Consider the following 24,262-nt stretch of genomic DNA (forward strand, 5'->3'; position numbering starts at 1 on the left):
TGTGCATCTTAAGATCTTAATTAGTTTTATTTCAAGTCATTTTTGTGAAAATTATTGGGACAGTTTAATACCCCACTAGTCTTCAATGATCCACAATCTTGAGCTCTCTGAGTTTAAAGCTAAATGAACGTAGTTGCAGTAAAACACTGATTTCGTGAGAAAGTCTGTAAAACCAAGGTAAAGTATTGATATATCATCGTGGATCTAGATCTGGTATAGTTACATAAACTGAACTTTGTGAAATCATAATATCTAGCTAAAAAAACGATCACACTGAAGATCGCGTACACAGATAGGCACACGTGGGACAGTGTATTATTATTGTTGGAATAAAGACCCGACGGAAGTGACCGAATCCGCGCTTATTTTGCTTATTTCTCAGCAATTACACAATTTCTTCCAGAATCCTTTGGCACATATTTTTTATTCATTCAAACAGACACTTTGGTGATCATTATATTAAATTCTGTAAAAAGTCATTTTGAGATCGTTCCCGAAACTGGAATTTACCTTTAATACTCCTATTATTAAAATAATTAACATAAATTCATGTGCATCCATCATTTGAAATTATACGTAGAGACATGTTCACAATGATAATTCACAATACATTGTATGAAATATTTAATGTCTGCCATGAAAAAGTAAAAATTGTATAGCACAAAATAAGCATCAATTAAAGATGAAATTGAATGAACAAAGCATGTTTTCATTCAGGAAAACCTTCATGTACGGTATCACGATACTTCCCCTTTGAACAAGAATGACATACAAACAGGAATGGATGAATAAGGAAGTAACAGAAAATATACATGTACAGTAATAGAATGAAGATGAAGTACTATAAAACACTAATACAGTTGATTTGTACACAAGTACATACATGTACAACTAATTTTCAGACAATACCTGAGCTTTTATTTCTTGACAGGTAGTGTTCAGAAATGTATGCATACAATGGCTACATGTATGACTTCAGTTTATTATGGGCAGACTATGAAACATGGCAAGATATTTTATCTTGCCAAGTCAACTTATAAAAAGTTATATGTCAACTTGGACTCTTGCCGGGCCTTGGACACTTCATATCTTGCCATGTCGACATATGTTTTATAAGTCGACTTGGCAAGATAAAATATCTCACTATGTTGACATATAACGTTTTATATTAAAGTCAACTTGGCGAGATACGTTATCTCGCCATGTCGACATAATAAGGTTATTATGTCGACATGGCAAGATAAAGTATCTCGTCAAGTCGATGGCACTTTAAAGGCTCCGTAGATTCTGTTCGAACTCATTTTGAGATTGTTACCACAACTGAACTGGTATTATCTTTAAAGGGAAATCCTACCAAAACAAAGTTGTTTTTAGAGGGAAAAGAAATTTACTTAGACAAGCAGATACATGGAGGTGAAAGTTTGAACAATATCAGACAAGCAATAAGAAAGTTATGAATTTTTTAAGGGTAAATTGCCAATTTGTACTGCCAACTCGTCCACTCACCACATGGTCTACCTTCACTTAGTCTAATGCCATTCTGTCCATCAACATTTTGTCTGACAACCATCTGGTTCAATAACCATTTGGTCCAATCATCACTTCGTCTAATCACCAGTTCATCTATGACCATTTTGTCTCATAACCAGTTGGTCCAATATCCATTTTATTTTCGTTCATTTCGCCCAATTAACACTTAGTCCAATTAGACCAAATGATACATGGACTAAATGGCTAATTGGACCAACTGATTATTATACAAAATGGTGAGTGGACGAAATGGCAGTTAGACCATGTGGATAGCGGATGAACTGATTGTAGATCAAATGATACTAGACGAGTTGGTAATTGGACAAATCGGCATTAGTCCAATTGAAAATAAACTTTTTTTAAATGGTGTAAAATTTGGTAATCACTACATCCACAGAGACTTCAAATTGACCACATTGGTGATGTCATAGAATCCAAGACAACTCGGACCTACATGTAGGGAAAGTGAGTTTGATGTGGAAGTATAGTCCTACCCGAGTTTCATTTCAATGAAAAAAAAAATATTTTTCTTAATTTCTTTTCTTTGATTTGAACATTTTATTATTACTTGTCGGTAACTGACATTGCACATGTACATGTACCATTGCTATATGATTTTCAAAGGCATATAAAATAAGGCTTTTTAAAATCATACAGGTTTCATAATACATTGTACTTCACATTCTAAATTATAAAAAGATAAGAAATGTATGTTTTACTTACTCGGGGGGGGGGAATAGCAGCTAGATGTACATGTATTCCTACTGTATTGATATTGCATTGTACACATTTATTTTTCTGACTACATACCCAATTTAAATATATTCATCAATTTTATATTGACCTTCTAAACCTTTTCCTTCTCCAACCTCCCCCCTCCTCAAAAAAGGCAAAATGAATAAGGGTCTACTTTCCTACCCCTCCTCAAATCTCATGCAACCATGCAGTTTTATTGATGTTTTATTCTAGTTGATGCAAGCAATGCTTGCTCATATCTGTTGTCTTTCAATTTTCTTCAAAATTTGTTTAATCATTCTCTTTGCTAATTTATTTTTTAAGCTGTCAACAAAAAATAAAGTCCAGCTTCTAAGCTAAAACTGTGAACTATTTAGAAAAAAGACACAGTTTTAGTAGATCCATGCAACATTGATCAGAACTGTCAAATTTCACTTTTCATCTATACTTGTAAACCAAAAACAAAAATTGTATCACACATCTACAACTACTAACAGGTAAAAAAACAAGGGATTAACTTTTAGCCCGGCAATGCTCAAAAGAACCCTAGAAACTAAAAAGGGGGCACTGAAAACCCCCAATCATCGCAATGTTCAGCTTATCAACTGTTGCAGATTTAGGCAATACTGAGGGTTGGGAAAAGTACCCCCTCCCCCGAAAACCGAAAATAAAAAATATATTTTTTGTCTGATACAAACAATTAGGTACTTGATATAAAGTACATACATATGCAAAACAATTTCATATTAATTTTTTGCACGATGGGAATGCAATTTCCTTCATAATTTTATATAGTACATGTATTTCTTGTGAACTATACCTTTTAAAAGTCAATAGCAATCTCCTTCTGGTGTGATTATAAGTGAAAGACTTTAAAGTATAAAATATTTCTTTACCAAAAAATTGACCACATTTGCATTTCACTATTAGTAACCAACGTTTTATCATGGTAACTGACATTACATCTCGGTAACTGACATTACATTTTCCACTTGGTAACTGACGTTACACATATGTAATAGTACTCTATGACTTGATTGTTAATTGATTATCTTTAATTTTGGTGTAGAAGGGAGGGGTGTTACCTAAGGAGGAAATGTACCAAGTTTCATACAATATAACCTCTTTTCTGGGAAATGAGAAAAAAAAGTTCATGTTTTTGTTAACTGACGTTACATACCATATCACATACTTCATCAATATTTTTTAATAAGATAAATGAATTACTGGTGTTTCTTTCTATGGGATTCTATGAAGTGTTATGATAGCAAGCTGAATTACAAGCTAAATCATCATAATCAAACCTGTTCTTTAAAAATCTGTCAAAACAAGATATGTGTCGATATACCATTTTCAACACTAATTTGTATCCATACTTTAGCGGCCATTTTGAAATAAAAAATGGCTGCCAGAGTCGGAAAAAAATGTCCCAGAAACTTCAGGTCTTGTTATATTAAAAAACATAAAGCATTTGACATGAATATCATATTTTTTTTCCTCTGTGTCCATCTGTGGTGAAAATGCCTAGAAGTGAAAGAGATCAAAAGCTACAATGTAACTTGTACTTGCATTCTTAGAAAGACAAAATGCCACTGAATCATTAATTTGATCATATTCTGTTAGAATTTTGATGACATCGTCTCTCAAAATGCCAGGGTGCAGCAAAAAAATAAGAGGCATGTCTGGTATTAGTACAAGGCGGGGGACTAGGGGCTGGCAGCATGACGCCCCCCTCCCTTGAGCCCAAAATATGAAGTTATAGATGATAAACATTGGAAAAACAAGGAACTTAATGGGAAAGGGGTATACCTGTATAAAGTTAATTTTTCCATGTTATTTAAAATTCTGTTCTATTTCCGCTTTACTGCTAAGCCCCCGATAAACCTATTTTTATTGACCACTTCCCTTGCCCCAGCATGCCACACAGCCACTTCACAAGCTATTACAAAGATGGGTCTTTCCAACGATGCGAGCTGAAATTCTTTTATATACCTATGTGAAAACCGCACATTTTAAGTACGCAAATAAAGAACGAATTGTGTATCTCATTAAAAAAAAGAATAATGCAAGCATGAAGATCAAATTTATCATATTAAGCACTGTTTAACATGTAAGCCATTAATACGAAGAGGACATTTCTGTTACTAGAATTTTGGTGGGGGATTTAGATCTAACAACTGGACATTCTAAACACCATTTGCAATCATGAACAGAATGAGTATCCATATCAAACTAAACTAATAATGCAAATGCAAAGCGTTGGAAATACTTGTTATAGGCATGGACCTACTGTACTACAAATGGACATTCAACGAGAGCATTTTATGGCCATCACCTGTTTCCAGCTGGCAAAATTGCTGTCACTTTATTTATAGTTAAATTTCTCTTTATGCTGTTTTTACAATGAGCGCCCGGGGCGATTGTTTACTCAATCCCTTCTTGGCCTATGATAGTCACCGATCGATTTCTGGCCCTCTTTCGACCAGATACGGTCATGTAAGTTCGATCGCTGCGATCATGGAAAGTCCCTGTATTACCTATAATGCAATGCGAAATAATTTATTTCCTGTTTTCAATACATAATTTCACACTGTCAATATTGTGCAATTGTCATCTGATCATCAGAAAATTCCTATTAAAATTTCTAATGTGTTTATATCATGCTCTCAATGCATTGTTTTCAGCAATAAGCAAATATGGAGTCCTTTAGACTCCTTTAGACTATTTTCCGAAAGGGTTTATTTTCCCGAAGTACGCAGCGCTGAGGGAAAATTTGATTATTCTAGATAGCCTTGAATGATGAAAGTTCAAGATCTTGATAGGTCTATGATGCATGCAGAAGATCCAGACCTAGAGTTGTAAATGATATTCATAGGACTGATGGAAGTGGTATAACATTTAAATCTAACGTTAGGTACTGCATGACCCTTTTCTGATCAAAATCAATTTTGTTTGATACAAAGTCAAGGTCATTTGAGGTGAGAGTCCAGTCCAGTCCAGGACCCTAGGAAGAACGGGTGAACTGCCGCAGGAAGATCTTTTGATTTTTAAACTTCAGTCATAAAAACTGTGCATGCGCCCATTGATTCTGGTTTGCCATTTTGTGTGCAATTTTGAATGGGAGAGAACGGATGCCGGTGTATTTTATTTTTCCAGGGACAAGCTCTTTCATTTACTATTTGATGATAGACCTTCAGGACAAACATCGATAAAATTGAGGTGGGTGCGTGATTCCCATTTTTTTAATAATTTGGGCCTTTTGGGGGGTGTTTTAACTTTTAAGGTACATTTGTGGTACATCTGCGTCACAAAAGTTCAATAGTGTGAATAGCATCCTGGGCTCCCTCCAGCATGTGCCAGCCTGGCTTAGGCCGAGTCAAGCACTAACACAGCTATTAAATACATACGTGCAGCTATGGGGATCACGGACTGTAGGAAAGTTACATAAAATTACACTTTTTTGTTTCAACTTACACAAAGTAATATTACCATCCAACCCTATTCCTTGAAAAATATTACAAGAAATTTTGTATGGTTATGAAGATTAAATGGAAATAAAATCTTCAAAAAAATCATATAACAGAGTGGGAGAACTCGGCCCTATTTTTGAAGCAGGGTCGAGTTGTTCCAGAGTCCGAGTTGCCCTATTCAAATCCAGGACTAGACTATTCCTTTAAAAAAATGTTTAAAGAAATTTTGGTAATGAAGATTAAATGGACACTAAATCATGAATAATTAATCAAGAAACAGGTGGGATACCTTGGCCCCATTTTTTAGGCAAGGCCAAGTTGTCCCGACCTCATGTCATACTGATGTAAGGCAAGGACTAGACCCTCCTCTTCCATTTATAGCTTGGTCACATTTGCTCTACGGCGGCCGTACGGCGAGTCGAAAACAGCCGTTTTAACATTTTTTTGTACCAGCTACATATAGGTGGTTTGAATAAAAATGAATAAAACGGCTGTTATCGACTCGCCGTACGGCCGCCGTAGATCAAATGTGACCAAGGTATAAGGGTGTGTTTATGCTTCCATTGTGGAGACAGATTCAGCATTTTCAAATGTTGTTTCAGAAAGCCAATCGCAAACATTGTTCTGGGAGTGCTGTTTATGCTTCCTTTTTATCTCGCAATCTGCAGCTAGCTTCCCCCTTAATAATTTTCATTGAGCAGGAAAGTGAGGTCAGATTGGGTACACCCTTTTTCGAATTTGTTATGGTCGACTATAATTTTAACTTCGAACAATTTCCAATCTTGTAGTAATTGCATGAAGCTACTTGACATAGCCATACAATTTCTACTGCCTAACGCGGTTACTTATGCAAGGTTAGTAGGCCTATACTAATAACCTCGCACTAGTGTGAGTTCATGTACATCTAGATCTAGACCACTCACACTAGTCACTAGTGCGAGGTACATGTAGATCTATACTAACCTCGCACCAGCATGAACCGCATTTGGCAATGGCAGTGGATTTCTAACTAGTGGGTCGTGCGAGCTGCGACGCAACTTCTGGCATCCACAACACATGACTTCTATGGCTTGATTTTTCTGTGCGCGGCGGCATGTAATGAACCCTTGAGTGGAATTAAAATTAACTTAAACTTAGACCTTCTTCCCGGGAGGGGGGGGGGATACTCAACCACAAAAGTGGTAGGTATGTACGGGATAGCCACACCAGGCGTTTGTACATCAACCATCTAGATTCAGATTCAGATGTGCCGCAGACAAGACAAAAAAGGGGGCACTGGAGCGGGCTTATTGTAAAAAGGAGGGTCCTAGGAACAGACTTCGGAACTACAAATGTTTGTGAAAATGGGTCGCCTGCTTGCAAGTGCGTATGCATCCCTATGGAACGGGCGTAAGTGCATGCAGCTAGCCTGGCGGCACAGGCGCCGGATGCGCTCGCGCAGAAGCGATGGTCGGACTGCGCTCTGCTGGCCGCTTTTCACCAACAAATGCAGCTCATTGTAGCGGAAATGCGGCCGGAACGGCATAACGAAAAATATGCGAAGCTTTGGAACGGACTTCTTTCTTCCTTTTTTATCGATAAGAAGAAAATGCTATGCTTTGGAGCGGCTTCCTTTGGAGCGGCTTCCTTTGTTCTTTATCTCAATAAGATAAAAATGCTATGCCTCAGAACGGAAATTTGAGTGTAAAAATGGGGGTCCTCTCCACGGCACATACCCACCACGCATTAAGTAACTGAGTGCCCCGGGCCTTCTTCTCATAATAATTCCTTACCTTTTGTGGCGCGTGGCTTGCGGGGGTGGGGGCACTCAGTATAATGCATAGTGGGTATGTGCCGCGGAGGGGACCCCCATTTTTACACTAAAATTTCCGTTCCAAGGCATATCATTTTTGTCTTTTTGAGATAAAGAACAAAAAAAGCTGCTCCAAAGCATAGCATTTTCTTCTTATCGAGGAAAAAGAAGAAAGAAATCCGCTCCAAAGCTTCGCATATTTTCCGTTACGCCGTTCCGGTTGCAATTTTGGTGAAAAGCGGCCGCAGCTCCCTGTCCGACCATCGCCTCTGCACTAGCGCGCCCGGCAGTCGTGCCGCCGTGCTAGCTGCATGCACATTCCATAGGGTTGCATACGCACTCGCACGCAGGCGACCCGTTCCAAGGACCCCCGTTTTCACAAACATTTGTAGTTCCGAGGACCCTCCTTTTAACAATAAGCCTGCTCCAATGCCCCCGTTTTTTGTCTCGCCCGCGGCACACACCTACTACTTTTTTGGTCGAGTGCCCCCCCCCCCCCCCCCGGGGTACCTCAGGCGATGTTCGTGCAGGCTCCATTCCACTTCACTACCGCTACACTACGCTCCACCTACCCGAACATCGGGACCGTGAACCATTTCGGATATACCGAGTCACAAAGGTGGGATGGCAATCATGGTTATCGTAAGAATTAAAAAAATATATATAAAACGAGGGATATGAATGACTTAATATCCTACTCTACACCCGTATTTCACTCCGTGTCCATCCTCCGGTTATCCTCAAAATTGGTGATTTTGGGCCAGTATCTTTTTCCTCACACGTATTATTCACGGCCGATTACATAACATCGCATGCGATCGCGATCGCGATCGATCAGCGACCGCGATCGATCAGCGACCGATCGCATGCGATGTTTTGAAATCGGCCTTGAATAATACGTGTGAGGAAAAAGATACTGGCCCAAAATCACCAATTTTGAGGATAACCGGAGAATGGACACGGAGTGAAATACGGGTGTAGAGTAAGATATTAAGTCATTCATATCCCTCTTGATATTTTTTTTCTTTATTTTTTACGATAACCATGATTGCCATCCCACCTTTTATGACTCGGAATATCCAATATAGTTCACTGTCCCGATGTTCGGGTAGGTGGAGCGGAGTGTAGCGGTAGTGAAGTGGAGTGGAGCCTGCACGAACATCGCCTGAGGTACCCCCGGGTATCCAGGCGGCTTCTTTGAGAGTAAAAATCATTTACTAACGACTAACGTAGGCTTACTCTCAATGAAGCCAGGGAGTCCTTCCTATTCATCTGCGTGTACCGCAAAAAACCCTGAAACTTTCGCCCCCGAGAAAAATAACAACGAGAGCGTAGAAATGTCGGAAATTAAGTTTTATCCCATGTACATGATTTAGAGCTAGATCTTTTAGAAGGAAAGTAGAAATCTTGGGGGTGAAAGTTTCAGGTTTTGGGGTCCTTCGTGTAGGTGAATAGGAAGGACTCCCTGGCTTCATTGAGAGTAAGCCTACGTTAGTAAATTATTTTTACTCTCAAGAAGCCGCCTGGCTACCCCCCGGGTGGCTTGTCTGTACATCTGATTTATTTTTCATCAAAATCAGACAAGGACATGAAGGAATAAGTTCATATTATTCATAACTTATGTCTAACACTTTAAAGCTTTGCATTATATTTCAGTAAAACAGTTCTATGCATGTCCTCGTGAATGTAAATTTAGAACTAGATCTAGAGTTCAAATGTAAATTGTAATGTAGAAGTTTCACACACGGTCCATATTACCTCAGGCGATGTTCATGCAGGCTCCACTCCACTTCACTACCGCTACACTACGCTCCACCTACCCGAACATCGGGACAGTGAACTAGATCGGATATTCCGAGTCATAAAAGGTGGGATGGCAATCGTGGTTATCGTAAACCCGAACATCAGTGTTAGAGTGGTTAATAACTGGAACTCTTTGCCTACTGAGGTAGTCACAGCATCAACAATCAATGGCTTCAAGACAAAGTTAGACAAGTTCTGGTCTGCGTGGCATTATGTTCACGCATGGGAATAGTGCCTATTTCATTCCAATACATTAATTGGCACAGCACATTGCACAAATAGCACAGACTCAGTTTTCGAACTTATCCAAGCTAGGAAGACAACAAGCTAGGAAGACAACAAGATAGGAAGACAACAAGATAGACCTGGAAACTTGACTGCAGGAACAACTGTATTTTTCCAGTAGATGCGGTATAAAGGTATAAAGTAAAAATTAAAGAAAAAAAATATAAAGAGGGATATGAATGACTTAATATCTTACTTTACACCCGTATCCCACCTTTGTGACTCGGTATATCCGATCTAGTTCACTGTCCCGATGTTCGGGTAGGTGGAGCGTAGTGTAGCGGTAGTGAAGTGGAGTGGAGCCTGCACGAACATCGCCTGAGGTAGGTCCATATCAACTAACGTTAAGCCAGGCCACCCGCGCCCCGTTCCCCCCGGGCCGGGACGGGGTGCGTAGCACTACAGCAGTGTTGCCTTGTTTTGCTTTGCAAACTTTTTATCTGAATGAGTTTTCACAAAAATAACTAGATTTTTAATTTGATTTTTCTTACCGATGCCACACTTTCTCTCCTTATCATTCACCGGTTGCCACATGGTGGTATTTTAAATCATGTCCAATACATGTTATCCACAAACAAAAAGCGGAAATAGTTCCCGACACAGATGTCTGATTCCACTCTGCGCTATACAATAACTGTTCACCGTACGTATAGCTAAATAGCGCTCAGTACGGTACATGCAGCTTGCGACGCCGACCCGATTGCACGAGAGGATCTTTTTGCAGGGACCGTCTTTCGTATCCCTGATTATTATGATGCGCCGTATGAAACGCCTTTTAAATAAATTACCTGCAAATATGTTTTATTTTACCGTTAAAACGAACGATAACCGTTGGTCACAAATAATATGATATATTTTTATTACATAAAAATGGACTAAAAGGGGAGCGAAGTAATTTCAATACCTTATAATATATTTTCAGAATTCCCTCATACAGCGCACCATAAGTAATGAGCGACAGGAAAGACGATCCTCGCAAATACCTTTTTATGTAATCTGCCCTTTTGCAAACTCGGAAGTTGGGCTCCTTAAAAACATGAAATGGTGAGCAATACGGGGTTTCTCCCCAATCCTCATACCGTTTGAATGCTAGATTACCTCTGAACTAGGTCGAAAATCATGAATAAGTAGACAGGCCTAACTGCATAGGGGCAGGCGCAACGCCGATATTACTTTTATAAGGGGATCGAGGGGGATAAGAGGAGGGAATGACAAAAAAAAGTTACTTAATTGGGAAATGATCAATAATAACCCTGCTATTCAATTGAGAAAAATCCAAAATCATAAAGTAGCCTAACCTTTAAATCTGATTGCTCCAATAGTCGTTTGTCAGCAGTTTGGTGTTTAGTGGGTGAGGGACAGGGGGTCCAGGCACATACGTCGACCGGTGCCCAACCGGATTTTGGGCCCGTGGGAAACATCATATCAAATGCCTCCACATGCTGTCAGAAAACAGAAAAAAAGGAAAGGAGAAAAACACAAAATTGATTTCAAAAAGTCCATTAGAATGACCCATGTTTTATATAAATACAGTTGAGGCCAGAAGTTTACATAGGCCTACACACAGGAAATTCAAAGAAAAGTTGACACTTGGCAGACATCTTAAAATTTACTGTAGGCCTATCTTATAAAATATTTGTACTATCATGACGAATTTGATATCAAACAAATGAGTATTCCATGCCCATTCATCACATTGCTTTGTCATCAGGAGCTGAACAATATTTGGGTGTCATTTTTTCCCCAAAATCTTCATATTTTAGACAAATAAACAACACAAACTTGACAAAAACATTTCAAATTTGTGCTAGGTACTTCTCAACACAAACATTTCAGATTACACTTTTTTGTTTAATGGTGAGTTGGTGACATATCATTTAATCATTATAGAAAATGTAATATAAATCACTGATTTGACAGTTATATATTTCTATGAAACAATGTTTGAAAATATAACAAACAATATAATACATTTGCCACAAATATTACTTTTTTTTTTCTTAAAATTCCACCTGAAATATACTTGAATCCGAATGGCATTCCAATCATCTGATACCAAATTCGTCATGATAGTATTTATGTTTCTGAAGATATATATAGTAAATTTCACAATATTTGGCAAGCGAACAAATTTTACTGAATTCCATTATTGTATGTAAACTTTTAGCCTCTCGTAAACATTGCCCAAAATTGAGTAATAATTACCAATAAATATATATATAATTTTTTTTTTTGGGGGGTTACCATCTAAATTTGTCCAGTGTTTTCATAATAATAATCATCATCATCATAATAATCATATACAAAATTTATATAGCACTTAAGCCTACAATGTTTCTAAGCGCTGCATACTATTACTATTATGCTTTAGCATGACTACCCTGATCGGTCGCTCGATCATTCAAGGGATTATTTCATATATACCATGCAGGTCCCCATTTACTACACCTGGGTGAAGAGTGGCAAACGTAGAAAAATGCCTTGCCAAAGGACGTGACTGCTGCGGTGGGATTCGAACCCCATACCTTATGGTTCAAAGTCTGGAGGCTTATCCACTGAGCCATAATACCTCTTTAAGATTGATATGGCGATGTTATTTTCATTGTATCTTGCCTTGATAGACGATTCCCGCCTATCTAATTTCTGTATGGGAAAAGGATCATGGTCTCTCAAATGTCTACAACAGACTATGGAAACAAAGTGCTTGATGTAAAAAAAATAAAAATACTGCTGAAAATCGACATAAATGCAATTGTCACCCGGGGGGGGGGGCAGTCAAATGTATTGCTGTACATACGCGTGGCCAAATTATTTCCAAACACCCCCTAAACAAGTTTTTCGCGGGCTTTATTTACACATTTTGGTCCCTAAACAAGTTGTCGCCAGAATATGACCCCGGGGGAAAAATACCCTAAATACGTTTGAGCCTGCGATTGACCGTTGACCAGTTTTTCAAAACTACCCCTTTTAAAAAAAAAATCGGTGTTTTTTATACGCACGCGCGGCCCGCGTCCAAAACTGAAAAAAAAAACTTTAAACGCATTCTTTTTGGTCACGCATGTGTACAGCAATATATTTGACCCCCCCCCCCCCCCGGTGCTGTCATCACTACGGGACAAATCAGTTTGACTTGCATTTCACAAAAAAAGAAGACCCCCAACATGCCCAATAAGACTCCCATTTGATTTTTTTTTTTACAAAAGAGAAAGCGCTGTGTCACTTTCAGATAATTCTTATAACAATAATTTTAGCAGAAGCGTCTGAAACTAGCCTATATCAGATACAAGAGCATGTAAAATACATCACGCGGCCCGCGTCCAAAACTGAAAAAACACCCCTTTAAACGCATTCTTTTTGGTCACGCATGTGTACAGCAATATATTTGACCCCCCCCCCCCCGGTGCTGTCATCACTACGGGACAAGATCAGTTTGACTTCCCGGTTTGACTTGCATTTTACAAAAAAAGAAGACCCCCAACATGCCCAATAAGACTCCCATTTTATTTTTTTTTTACAAAAGAGAAAGCGCTGTCACTTTCAGATAATTCTTATAACAATAATTTTAGCAGAAGCGTCTGAAACTAGCCTATATCAGATACAAGAGCATGTAAAATACATCAAACTAATGACTATTCTTTAACTTTTTTGGTTGACATGTTTATTATGTAATTAAACTAATACAATATTTCCAATTATATAGGTGGCGCTATACTATTTTAAGCCATAAGCCATAATGGGCAAATTTCAAAAAGGACTAAATTCACTTTTTATCACTCTGAGTTTATGCTAATGATATTTCCCATAAAATTTTCTCCAAAATATTCATGATGATATTGAACTGGCTTTAATTCAACATGACGATGATAGCGTGCGAGAGAGGGGGGAGAGAGAGAGGGAAATTGAGAGAGTGAGGGCGGGGTTAGAGCAGGCATATATATATATATATATATATATATATATATATATATATGTATATATATATATATATATATATATATATATATATATATATATATATATATATATATATATATATATATACTCTTTTTTTTAGGAGGTGAATTTTCTTAATTCAAAATTTGAAAGTAATTCCTGATTTTTTCCCGCTGGATTCGTATCCTATATTTTCATTATTTAATTGTTGCTCCTGTGATCTTCGGGATATTCGAGTGATATAATATACAACTTTATGCTGATACTGTTGATTGGTTGATTCATTCAATATATTTTTAATTAAGCATTATAATACACATTCTGTACAGCATTATTACAAGCCAAGGCCACATTATTCGATAGGCGGAGATCAAAATTTATAGCAAGTGCTCTATATGAAACTGCCACTTGACGTGACCGTGACGGGAAAAGCTATGACCCTATGCCAATTACATATCTAAATTTTGGCTATCAGAAGGGATGGGTGTTGTATTTTAATAATTGCTTCAGTGCTTTCTCTTCTATATTCATAACCATGATAATATTTGCGAAAATTTGTACTCCTATTCTACTGAAGAATTGGTAACTCATGAGCTTTCCCTTCTTATCTACAGTGTATCTTTATAACATGGAGAACATAATCCGAGTATCCGCCGCTGTTGGAGAAGATCGAATTCTAGTTGTTTTCGTCTGATTCCCCTCTTCTTTTCTTCTGTTTTCCTCCCATTGTATATGTTGTCCCCTATTTTTCTTTATCTCCTTTTCACTTTTCAATACCCCTTTCTCTTAGTTCACTTTTTCCTCTATTTCTCTTCCCCTTTTCCTTCTTTATGGGCTTCTCCCCCCATCCCCCTTATATATTTTCTCTCTACCCATATTCTTCCAATTTCTTTCATTTTCTTCTTCACCTTTTTCACTTCTTTTATCCTTTTTCCTCGCCTTTCCCTTTTCCCCTCGCAAGTGCGCTGTGGCACCAGTGCTCTTTCGCCATTTAAAACATTAATCTTTTAGTACATGTATTTGAATTATCCTTGCCTTCGGGACTTATTTCATATTGTCTTGTTTCATTCTTTCTTAGCTAACCTGCTTAAAAAGAAAGAGAGAATCGAGAAACGTCAGTTTGGGAAACTATATCGTGGATGTTTTGTGCTTTTTTATGTTTCTGTATTCGTTTTCTTTTAATTTGTGCCCTTTGCCCCCCCCCCCCTTTTAAGGGATGGGTTGAAGCTTTCGACCCATCATTATTTTTCTTACTTACCTTTCTCCATTTTATCTTCTTCTTCCTCTTCTCCTTCTTCTTTGCCTTTTCCTCTTTCTTATGTTCGCATATATACGGGTTGGAGGCCTAGCTGGTGTGGGCAAGGGGAGGGGGTAGGCAAGAAGAGAAAAGCACCCCCAACATGACCAATCCAATTATATGTTTGTTCACAGTTCATTTCTTCCTTTGCAATGTGTATAGACAAATACCTATTCAAGGTCTTTGGAAAGAGTTTGGGAATGATGGGGGCTGGGTCGTTTGTGCATGAGAAGAAGAAGAAAAAACTTGAACAATTATTGTTTCAAATGATGGAAAGTTTATGCAATGTAAGCATTATAGAAAACAATAATTTTTTCCCTATCGTCCTATTTTGGTGCACCCTAGTATCACGAAACCCAGGCAGAATTAAGAAGAAGACGAAGAGGATGAATACGAAGAAGAAGAAAAGAAGAGAGGAAGAAAAAATTAGAAGGAGTAGGAGAAAAAGGAAAAGAAGAAGAACTTAAGAAGATCGGAGGAGGAGGAAGAAGAAACATTGAATTTTCATGCCATGATATCAAAGGATGCTTTATTTCCAAGCTTTATCATGTTTATTACAATTTAACAAGTCGGCATCATTTACCAATGAAAAGGTTTAGCCTATATACACCTACTTATTCTTTTTTTTTCTTCAAATTATAACTTTGTTTTTTAAAGGTATTGGTTTCAGATTTCTTTTGAATGTACTACAGTCATCATTACTCTGTGCAGAACAAATTACTCTCACCACATCTCGAACTCTTGACCATTTTGGTTACATTCAATGGGGTAACGACCTAAACAATACTTCACGCCTTTAGCGGTAACCAGCTAATTTACGTCGAGTGTTTGATGCCCCTCTTTCTGCAAATATGTCTCGCTCCGAGGGTAAACACCAAGCTGTTTTGAGCAAGACATAGAGTAAAATAATTGAGAAACAAAGTAGGTGCATCAATGAGCACGTCGATTTGCTAAATATTTCATGTGATTTTGTGACATGTTCGATTTAGTGAAAGACGGATCTCAAGAATATGTAGTCATTATCCGAGGAGGGCATCACCTTGTCTCCGTTATAAAAGGTGCGGAATTTTGGTATTCTGCATCATTATCGTGACGTTCATTTATTTTTCAGATCCTGATTTCTGAAAATTCATCGGAAGGCACGATGTTTTTTTTTTCAACAATAGCTCATTCTGATATTTCAGCGATTCTATAACACATTTCCAATACACTTACGTGTGTATATTGAGCGTAATTACTCGTGGCAACATCATCATTCTGAGTCTACAAAGCTCATCGAAATTGACTTAATATTTTCTTTCGTTTATCAAGCTTTTCACCGTGCAGGTGTGAACCCGTTGGGAACTCATGAAACAAATCTTTGAATCTCAATTCCTTCATTTAAAGAAATCAATATCCGACCCGATTTATCTATATTATCGCCATCACCTAACTTTCCGTCAATAATTCCCAATGGAAATCGAACGGATGGATAATCTATTCTGCAGCAGTTAGTATAGAGAATCGACTATACGAACTTGAAATTACTGAACATTTTTAGTGAAACAGTGGACGGACTACATTCTGCCAAAAGCATGCATTATAAGATGAAACTAATTTGGTCTAGATAAGAAGTATAAATACGGCCCTTAATACGGTGATTCGCTTGAACCGACTGAATGTGACCTAAACTATTGTGATATTGAGGTTTAGATTCATGATGAAGTTTTGTAACGAAAAAGCATAATTTCATTACCTAGCAGATTTATTCAAGTTTTGTATATCATCTTTCAACAATGTAAAATGACAGAGAGTGCAGCATATCCAAAGACGGGGCAATCCAACTCCAACGCAAAGACAAAGCTTCAGTTACTACTACGACAGGTAAATATACTTCATAGTTGACTATACAATCAGACAATTGCAGTATTCTTGTGATTTCATTTTCTCTTGATTTAAAATTTTCAATAACCATGCAAAATCGGCACTAAAGAAATCGAGTATAAATCATAAGTAATGTTTTGTTTTATGAACATTTTTTTCCTTGAACCCTCTCGTTTTACTTGATATGATTTGTGTTTATCAAGATTTTGTACTTTAAAGTTTCGTTATATAGAGTTACTGCTATTTTTTGTTGTAAGCATGATTGTCGATCGGTGTTTATGATGGGGGGGGGGGGGTACTGACATATTGCTCTCTGTGTGAAGGCTTTCATTTGAGGGAGGCAGTTGATTTTGATTGATCTTCTTTTTATTGTATTATGTTTTCCCCTGACCTAATTATAGGCTAACACAAATCGGTTGAATCATCGATATACATATAACGGAAATCAAACGAACTCTTAATCAGTGTCATAATACACAAAGAATCAAAGCGGAAAATATTTTCCTAATATGGAGAAGATATGCCTACTGACTGATGCATATTTCAATTATTTCTTCTATTTTTTTGTTGATATCAGATTGAGAAGGCATCTCGACTGGCTGAATTTCGAGTTGATCGAATCAAGGATCAACTACGTCATGATCTGATTGATTTAAAAGCTAATAAACTAGCCATGAAATCACATGCAGTTAGCTTCAGGCATCTCAACTGTATGGATGAAAGTCAACAAAGAGATATGCTCAAAGTAAGATTTTTCTCATCAATCATTAAGTTATACCATACAAAGAGAAAACATAATATTATGAAGAAATTTTGATGTATATTATTCTGTAAGTTGCATCATGCTATCAAACCGATGTCGATCAGCTTGCAAAGATCGATAAACATTATTTTTACTTGCCTACATCACAGTGCCGTTCTTATGTTTAATGCATTCAGAAAGCTAACGCAACGTATATATTCAATTTCGAATTTATTGAATGATTCGTAAGATTCTGTTCAGAGCGATTTATTCAAGCATAATTTGAAAATAAGAAACACAATGCAGATAGTATATGCACGGAGGAAGGCTTGTGGTGCCCCGGATTCAAATACGGTATGTACGAGTTAAACCAGCTAGAACGGCGCCACAAGGGACTTAAAACAATGAACTTGTGGATGCATAGTGGAACAGTACTGCTATAATTTCTCGCATTAGTCTCTAAAACTTGCTGACATGATGAATGAAAAGAAAGAAAGCAACATTATAAATGTGTATTACTCTCAGGATTCAAAATAATATTTAAGGTATGTGATCATCATCATTCGTTCTTGTTTCATTTCAGGTGGTTTCGCAACGAGGTCGTTACTACTATTCATTAAAAAGTGAGGTTAAAGTTCACATTGACAGAATGAGCTCCTACAATCCACGCCTTGAACGTGCCAAACGTCTTCTTATTCCTGCAAGGTAGAGTATACAGGCTTCGTCTTTCAACAGTTAAAGCAATGTTAATAATATCCTCACGTAATCGAGAATAAAGCAGGAAAAACCACAATAGGAGCTAGCGGATCGAGAGTGATAGGCCTACAAATAAAAGAATAAGAAAAAAGGAAAAATGGAAAGGAATATAAACTGGAGAGAGAGAGAAGGGGGGGGGGGGCCTGCACAACCGGTTCTTTTATTCAGTGTGATCATTAATGATTGGTCAAAGGGATCTGTCACGTGGTCCCATGTATATTGTATAGGAGGATTGGATGGGATAGCGAATATGATGATACCTGATCGTAACTAATGTGGAAAAATCCCAATTGTTTTAATGAATAATGTATCTATGAATATTAGTTTGTTGGGTTTGAGCTGTTTGTTATTTGTTCATAGACGAGAGTCACTACAGGCTATGGAGAGAGGAGTATTAAATCTACCCGATCTGGACGGGAGCCTTGCTATGAAACGAAACATGACGATGCTGGCTGATGTGAGTTTGGTTGAAGGAGAGCAAAGGGAATCGAATACACCAGAATGTCTTATATTTCCAAGAATATGAAAAATATAATTATACCGAGTAATTCAGAAAGAATAGGCCTCAAAATTACCAAACCTTGTCATGAGCACACAAAGATATCTGTGAAAGAATATGTTGTCCCAAATACCATTTTCTGCGGAAGGATAGACCTATTTTACTGCACGTAATGTAAAAGCCGATTTATTATTATCATCATCATCATCATCATCATTATTATTAAAATATTATTTGTGTTTTATGAATCCAGATGTCAATGTATGAATTGCAGTAAAATGTATAGCAAAAATATAATTTCAACTTAATTGACCTGAAAATTGTTTGATAAATATACTTTTTATCAATTTTCACGTGCAATAAAGTTTACTGCAACTGATGTAGGAATATGGATCCATGGACATCTGGATAATCCGTTGCAGTCATGCCTATTATACCATGTACAAAATTATGATATTCAATTATTTTGGTGAATATACATGTATCAGGACGTAGAATAATTTTCCAAAAAAAGCGATATTTCAGGTGTATTTTTGTTCAGAGTCACTCGGTATAGCCGACTTACTTTGATAAACCAAATTCATGTTTATTTCAGATCTAGCAACCCCCTCCCGAAATACAAGGTTATTGTCTATGATTTATAATGATACGAACAGTATGAATATAGCTAATCGCAGTTATTAAAAACCCCGAATATTGCTCCGGATAGTGATCAGTATATCAAAAGCCATGACCTTCAACGAAATCCAGTGGCGATCTTGTAGCCAAGCTGTCTAGTTTTTAGTAAGTTGCTACAAGTAAATGTAAGATGTTTGAGAGTTTTAACTCCACAACGCACGACGGCCACAAGAACGTAGAAAATGTATCGTCAATATAATGCCCCTCATGACCAAGTACAACCAATAATTAAGTATTTTTTTGAAAATTGGTGAATCAAAGTAGCAGTTTCGTCCTGGACTCGGGGCAAACGACCTATTTGCAATTTTCTTCCGCTCTGAAACTTAGAACGAAATTGCTGTTCGGGTTTACCAATTCGACAAATACCTTCCAGCTTAGTTTGACGTGCAATTTAAACTGTGTTCTTGGATCCGTCGTGCGTCGCGCGGAGCGAAAACTCTCTTGTTTCGAAGTTTAGTCCGTGAGTAAAATTATAGATCTTGTAAATCTGTAATAGATTAAATATGTAAAAAAATAATAGTACTTTCTTTGGAGAATGTATATATATGAAGATGGGATTTAAATAGAGAAAGTTTGTAAAACGACCGACAATGCGTCTGGTGTGGTAAATCGCATTAAATGGAAACGAATGACAATGCGTCTGGTGTGGTAAATCGCATTAAATGGAAACGACCGACAATGCGCCTGGTGTGGTAAATCGCATTAAATGGAAACGACCGACAATGCGTCTGGTGTGGTAAATCGCATTAAATGGAAACGAATGACAATGCGTCTGGTGTGGTAAATAACATTAAATGGAAACGACCGACAATGCGTCTGGTGTGGTAAATCGCATTAAATGGAAACGAATGACAATGCATCTGGTATGATATGAATTACTTTCAGAATTACTTTTAAAAATCGTATCCTGACTAGTTTGCAGTGTGATTAATGTATAATTCGTATAATTTGCTCGTTGTCAATAATGTGGTCTCTGTATTAACATAATTTTGTTTTAATTTCTACCTTTTCATTACTTATGAAATACGATATATAATAGCGGGATCTTGTAACATTTTAGAAGGGGAAGGTGGAAGACACTAAGAAAACAATCAAAATCCATGCCAACACGATAGGCACATATTGTTTGCGTTGGTTCCAAAGAGGACCGTCAAAATGAAAATATTGAAGATGAAATGCACTTGTGTACCCTCGAGCCAGATAGACTGTTGTGTGGATTCATATTGCTCTTTGAAATAAAGCATCCTGGAAAAAACCCCACCCTTTTCTCGTTAAAAGACGATTGAAAAAGTTTGTTTTGTGTATTTGTGAAAAAACAAAAGTTATTACTTGTTTTACACGTAAATATAATTGTGTAAATAATTAGATAGATGATCGCGCGTGATAATGTGTTCTGTAGATGCAAAATGTTTGTTATAACTCGTAAATACATGTACATGCACTCCATTCCTTCGAGTATGATTAATAGTATACTTTCACTTGCATGTCATTAAAAATCTTGTCAAAAACTTTTAATGTTAAAATTTATAGTTAATTTAATTAGAAGATGTAACTTTGGTGTATATTGAATTATTGAATTGCAATAATTTGGATATGTACTTGTGGTATTTGACACTTCCCCCTTTTTAAAATATCATAAATATTTTATAACAGAAGTTTGAGCTAAATAATTTAATGATTTTTACACCAACTGACTAACTTACTGGAGAGTGAATATTTCTTTGATCTGTTGAAGCACGCTTGAGATAGCGAACATTTTGTGCGGAATTCTATTAGCTGAAAATAATATGATTTGAAAAACATTGAAAATGTTATCAAAATCGGACAAGAAATAAGGTTATGACATTTCAAGTTTTTGCATCATTATTTTGTTGAAACATTTATATTCATGTCTTCATGAATATGCACTAAGATTAACTTCTTTGGGGATTACAGTTGTTTTTATTTCAAATTACAATTATTCGAATTTTGTCCCTAAAAATTGAAATAAAAATGGACTAACAACTGATTTAATGCGATGGAATGATATTCATTGGTGCAATGCTCACAACAATGAAAATATGAAATAATTATGATTTCATGTAATACCATATAAAAAGGAAAGTAGGATATAGCATCACCAGCCCATCTATAATACATGACGGCATGCATACAACTGTTTAAAATTCAATAACTTTGTTATTTGTTATCGTTGAGTTTGATGAGAAATACAGTGTTTTGCCTTGTAAATTTTACTATATCTTAGATATAATTATTTTTTAGCCCAGAGTACCTCTTCTACTCATATTGTAACTATCCAAGTTAGGAGTTATTTCTTGTGCCAAACTAACAGAACACAATATACATGTACATATGAAAAAAAATCTTTATAAAGTGTATTCTCTCAATGACATGGTTATAACCGCCAGAGATCATATAACATGTAAACAAAAATTTTGCAGAATAGTTACATTTCCCCCCCCCCCACAAAGTATACATATAATGGCTTTTACTACTGTATTTCTTTGTGTAAAAGATAATTTTTCAGTTATGCTTTTGTAAAGAACATTACTTGTATTATGAGAGGTGTTAAGAGATCAAAGGATAGATGATTACCATTAATATTGCTTAATCAACACCCCCAAAACAGATTGTCAATAGCGAGTTTAAAAAATTCACCTAACTTGACCCATGTGACTTTTGAGAAGAGAGTTTTTGCCTTTATTGTGTGTTCACTCTTGCATGACTTGAAAGAGTAACATTATTTTTATACAGAAGTTAGCTAATGAGTGTAGCAAAACTCCTAATAAATTAATTTGCTAAAGACTGTTTTGTTGTTATTAAGCTATTGTATTTTGAAAGGGGGAGCTAGTCACTTTTGATTGTGTTTAGATAGAAAATAAGAAAGATAATAAAGAGAAGATATGAGTAAAGAAAAGGAGAGAGAGAGAGACAGTCACACACACATCCACACACGCACCCATACAGCCTATAGGACCCCCACACACACATGAAGCCTCAGGTCAGGGAATCAACCACACATCCATTACTTCATTCCTGTTTATAATTTTGTATATCATGTCCCCCCTCTTATAATTACTTTGCTCTCCTCTCTCCCCCATCTTCCTTTCTCTCTTACCATCTTTCAACCTCTGTATAAGCAATTCGATTAGAACAACAAAGTGGTGTGAAAATTATAAATAAATTGGAAAATTAATAAATATTTAAAAACAAAGAGATCACCGACACTCTGCAAATTTCAAGTTGGAAACTTTGTGAATAATTGTGACAATGATGTGAATTTTTTTTTCTTCCATTATAAATATTTTTAACTATGAAGAATGTGTTACCTAGGCATTGGCAATACAACTCAGGGGCAATTCAATAAAATATGTACGTCCGACCCACTATACAGTGCGTCCAAAAAAAAACTATACACTTTTGAAATGGCTGCCAAATGAAAAATATAGCACCTATATGTATGGAAGTCAATTAAGTCAACTCTCAAATGACACCAAAAAGTTAGAAAACTATTCATGCTTGAGCGAGCACTGCCCACTGAAACAAAGGGTATGAAAATTAGGGTGGGCTGGAATTAGCCTTCCAATTTATGTCAGTTTTTGAGAGGCAAATCCTTTGCAACTTGCAAAGTTAAGGGCGTTGTGATAAATTAATGATCAACCGTGACCAGTTTTGGTTGTTTAAGCAAATTTCATAAATTATTAAATTGAACTGTAATGCATGAGTGAACACAAATTACACTTTTTGGGCAGCATTTCAACTTTATCATTTGGATCACAGCAATGTGTTCATGGGTGAGATAGGACTTAAGTGGGAGAAGTAGGTTGATGGAATAAGGGTCAACAGAACATTCAGCTCCCGCCCCCTTCCTCTTTACGGCCCTCCCCTCCTGTTGAGAGATTGATGGCTATTGTCATGTACGCGTGAAGTCCAGAGCAGAATGTTGATTTAATGATAAATTCTGAATTGGGGCATCAACTTTTTCATATCAATCATTTAATCAAAAATTTATCAGTAAACCAACTCATTCAATGTGTAATGTGATCAATCAAACATTCAGGTTTTTTTTTCAATAAATTATTTCATTAATCATCATAATCAGTAAATTTCTTGGTAATCATTCAATGAAAAAAAAATTACCATCAGCCACTGGTCACTTGGCAGTTAAGCTTTGAATAGGCTACAATCCAGGAAGTGAGACAGAGAGAGAGGGGGACTGGGAAATGGAGGTGGACGGTACATATGACTTTAAATTTGTAAAAGGACAAAAAGAAGAGGAATGCCCTTTTAACCAGGTCTTAGCATATCTCGCCCTTTTGCTTGTAACAGGTACCATCACATTACTCTGACTCTCACGAACACACTTTTGAGGTCAACAAGATGAATATGCTACACTAAAATTACAATTCCTGTTCACTCATGCATTAAATTTTAATTTAGTAACTCATAAAATTTGCCTAAGAAACCAAAGTTATCTCATTCATTAATTTAGCTTAACACCCTTAGCTTTGCAAGTTCCAAAGGACTAACCACTAAAAAAAACACGGTAAGGCTAATTCCTGCCCAGCCTAGTCGAGCTTAGTCTCTCAGGAGAGAAGTGGAGGGGGGGGGGTAGAGATGGAGGGAGGGGTTGCTAAATGTTCTGTTGACCTTTATCCCATCAACGTACTTCACCTACCTAAGTCATATTATCCCCTCATCTGACTCTTCTGACTCTCATGAACACATTGCTGAGATCCACATGATAAAGTCAAAATGCTGCACTAAAAATTGCAATTCATGATCACTCATGCATTAAATTTCAATTTGATAACGCATTACATTTTCACAAACAACAAACTGATCACAACTGATCATTAATTCACCAAATAACCCTCAA

At 36.8% G+C, this 24,262-nt stretch overlaps 1 protein-coding gene across 3 annotated transcripts; it reads left to right on the forward strand.

Moving 5' to 3' along the window:
• Window positions 1–15,735: 15,735 nt before the first annotated feature.
• LOC129256123 (uncharacterized) lies at window positions 15,736–22,186 on the forward strand. Of its 3 annotated transcripts, none has more exons than XM_064097658.1 (5): window positions 15,736–15,903; window positions 16,635–16,708; window positions 17,286–17,453; window positions 18,034–18,155; window positions 18,567–22,186. In XM_064097658.1, exons 1-5 carry the CDS (start codon window positions 15,822–15,824, stop codon window positions 18,730–18,732), a joined length of 612 nt encoding a protein of 203 aa, XP_063953728.1. In that variant the 5' UTR covers window positions 15,736–15,821; the 3' UTR covers window positions 18,733–22,186. The 3 variants fall into 3 exon arrangements, with proteins under 3 accessions (XP_063953728.1, XP_054750377.1, XP_063953730.1); XM_054894402.2 differs by having other exon boundaries at window positions 15,741–15,903; window positions 16,588–16,708; XM_064097660.1 differs by having other exon boundaries at window positions 15,811–15,984; window positions 16,588–16,708.
• Window positions 22,187–24,262: the final 2,076 nt, after the last annotated feature.

Source organism: Lytechinus pictus, chromosome 3 (genome assembly GCF_037042905.1).
Source record: "Lytechinus pictus isolate F3 Inbred chromosome 3, Lp3.0, whole genome shotgun sequence".
Taxonomy (NCBI): domain Eukaryota; kingdom Metazoa; phylum Echinodermata; class Echinoidea; order Temnopleuroida; family Toxopneustidae; genus Lytechinus; species Lytechinus pictus.